We start from the raw sequence: 2039 nt of genomic DNA, 5'->3' as shown, positions 1-2039 counted from the left end.
AGGAAGGAAGGAAGGAAGCGCTAACTATGTGAGGTGATAGACTGTTAATTAGCTTGATTATGGTAATCATTTCACAATGTATACATATATCAAAATATCAATTATACCTCAGTAAAGCTGAAAAATGGGAAAAAGAAAGAAAAAAGAAAGAAAGCTGATGGTATTCATAGCCAAACAGGGCAGCACCAGCTATCTGCGCCACGTTCTTCGAGGCAACTAGTTCACTCCCAGACGCCTCATCATCCTTGCTTCACAGTCAGAGGTTCTGTCTGATTAGACATGGTGCATGGCTTTGGCTAATTAAAATGGGACCCCACGAGACACAAAGTGATTATTACCTCATAGAGCCCGCTCTTGGCAGACGGGACCTTTGAGCGTCCCACAGCCGTGGGGGAAATATAACGGAGGGGCCCGCAGTGGCGGAGGGCTTGAGAACCGCTGGTAACAGGTTGCAGAGACTAGACTTGGAGACGGGTCTTCTCGGGGCTCTGCCTGGGCGGCAGCAGCAGGACGAAATAGCCCCGGGCTCCTGGGGACAGAAGGGCTGAGGGCCCTGGGCAGGCTGAGATGGGCAGGTGTGAGGAGGGCCCCGGTCTCCTTTATGCTCTCTGTGGGACACCGAAACTCTGCGGCTCCTGGCCCCCTCCCCACCCCCTGCACAGAGGACACAGCTTCCTTCTGAGCTCAGCCACCTGATTCGCATCTGGGAATGGGAGGGGAACCACACGTAAAGTGTGGTCAGGCACCTTCGGCTCACGTTTTTCAAGCCTTCTGCCCTTCTGCCCTTCCCCCAGGAGGCAGGGCGTCAAGGGCGGGTTGCCTGGGATTTGAACGCCCAGCCGCAGAGTCAGTCTGTGAGGTCCCGTTCGCAGCGATGAATCCTGGGAGCCCCAGGGCCTGGTTAGCAGGGCGTGGAATTGCGCCTCGCACGTCCACTGCTGCCATTGTCTGTTGCTTATGGATTCTGCACCTTGACGCCGTGAGACTAATACTGGATTCTTGCTTTTTTCCAGGCAACCAGTAACCAAAAACACGTTCAGGCAGTACCGGGTACTAGGAAAAGGAGGCTTTGGGGAGGTGAGTGAACGCCCACGTTTTCAGTTGGCAGTTTCTGTTCTTCCCTAGGTCACGCCCCGTGGAGAGGGAGGGGGAGCCTGGGCCCTCTGGGAAGGTCGGAGTGTCTGAAGTGGGGGAGGGCGTGGGCCGGCCCTCAGGCGGAAAGGGGTACTCTGGGCGGTGTCTGCAGGGGGCAGCGAGGGCTGGCGTGCGGGGCCCAAGTGAGTTGACCGGATGTTGCCGTTTGCGTGCACTCTTGCACCTGATCTGATCTTCCCACCCGCGATGCAGGCCTCGTTTGTCCCCGTTTTAAGTGAGGTTCGGAACGGTTGGGTGGCCCAGCCAAGGGCACACAGCCAGTGCGGGCAGAACTAACACTAGAACCCAATGCCCTGGTTCCCATTCCTTTGAGCTGCACCCTCGGGGGTCTCCCATCGCTGATCCCCCAGCAGCTGGGGCTCGAAGGTCCGCAGTCAGCAGTGGTTGCAGCGGTGGCTGGAAGCTTAGGACGGAAAACCTGGCTGCCCTGGTGGAGGGGTGGCACTTTAGGCCCGGGCCAGTGCACTAAACACTGGCACAGGTGGCTGATTCTGCACCTTCAAGAGCCGCTTGGAGGGTAGAGGAGGGAGGGCAAGGTGGCACTGGGGCCAAATCTCGAGGACAGGGCCAGCTGTGGGTCCAAGGCCGGGCGTCGTCGGGGACTGGGAGCTCCTACACGGCCAGGTGCGGCCAGCTCTGGCCCCGTCAGTCCCCAAGCCTGAGACCCAGCGTCCTGGCCGCAGAGGCGCGTCGGGCGGGCCTCACAGGCCCCGTACCCTCGGCTCCTTTCTTGCGCCCCAGGTGTGTGCCTGCCAGGTGCGGGCCACAGGGAAAATGTACGCCTGCAAGCGCCTGGAGAAGAAGAGGGTCAAGAAGAGGAAAGGCGAGTCCATGGCCCTCAACGAGAAGCGCATCCTGGAGAAGGTCAGCAGTCGGTTTGTGGT

At 58.9% G+C, this 2039-nt stretch overlaps 1 protein-coding gene across 3 annotated transcripts in view; it reads left to right on the top strand.

The window, feature by feature from the left end:
- Positions 1 to 2039, top strand: part of GRK5 (G protein-coupled receptor kinase 5) — a 197861-nt gene that overhangs the window by 187552 nt on the left and 8270 nt on the right. For 2 of the 3 annotated variants that reach the window (XM_023530096.1, XM_011359232.2), the window contains 2 exons: positions 1014 to 1077; positions 1897 to 2037. The exons of the other annotated variant lie outside the window; for it this stretch is intronic. In XM_023530096.1, the coding sequence (XP_023385864.1) occupies positions 1014 to 1077; positions 1897 to 2037 (205 nt within the window). The remainder of the gene's footprint in view (positions 1 to 1013; positions 1078 to 1896; positions 2038 to 2039) is intronic. 3 annotated transcript variants of the gene reach the window in all.

The sequence above is a fragment of the Pteropus vampyrus genome, unplaced genomic scaffold (genome assembly GCF_000151845.1).
Source record: "Pteropus vampyrus isolate Shadow unplaced genomic scaffold, Pvam_2.0 Scaffold46, whole genome shotgun sequence".
Taxonomy (NCBI): Eukaryota; Metazoa; Chordata; class Mammalia; order Chiroptera; family Pteropodidae; genus Pteropus; species Pteropus vampyrus.
This window is presented reverse-complemented; position numbering and strand designations above follow the sequence as displayed.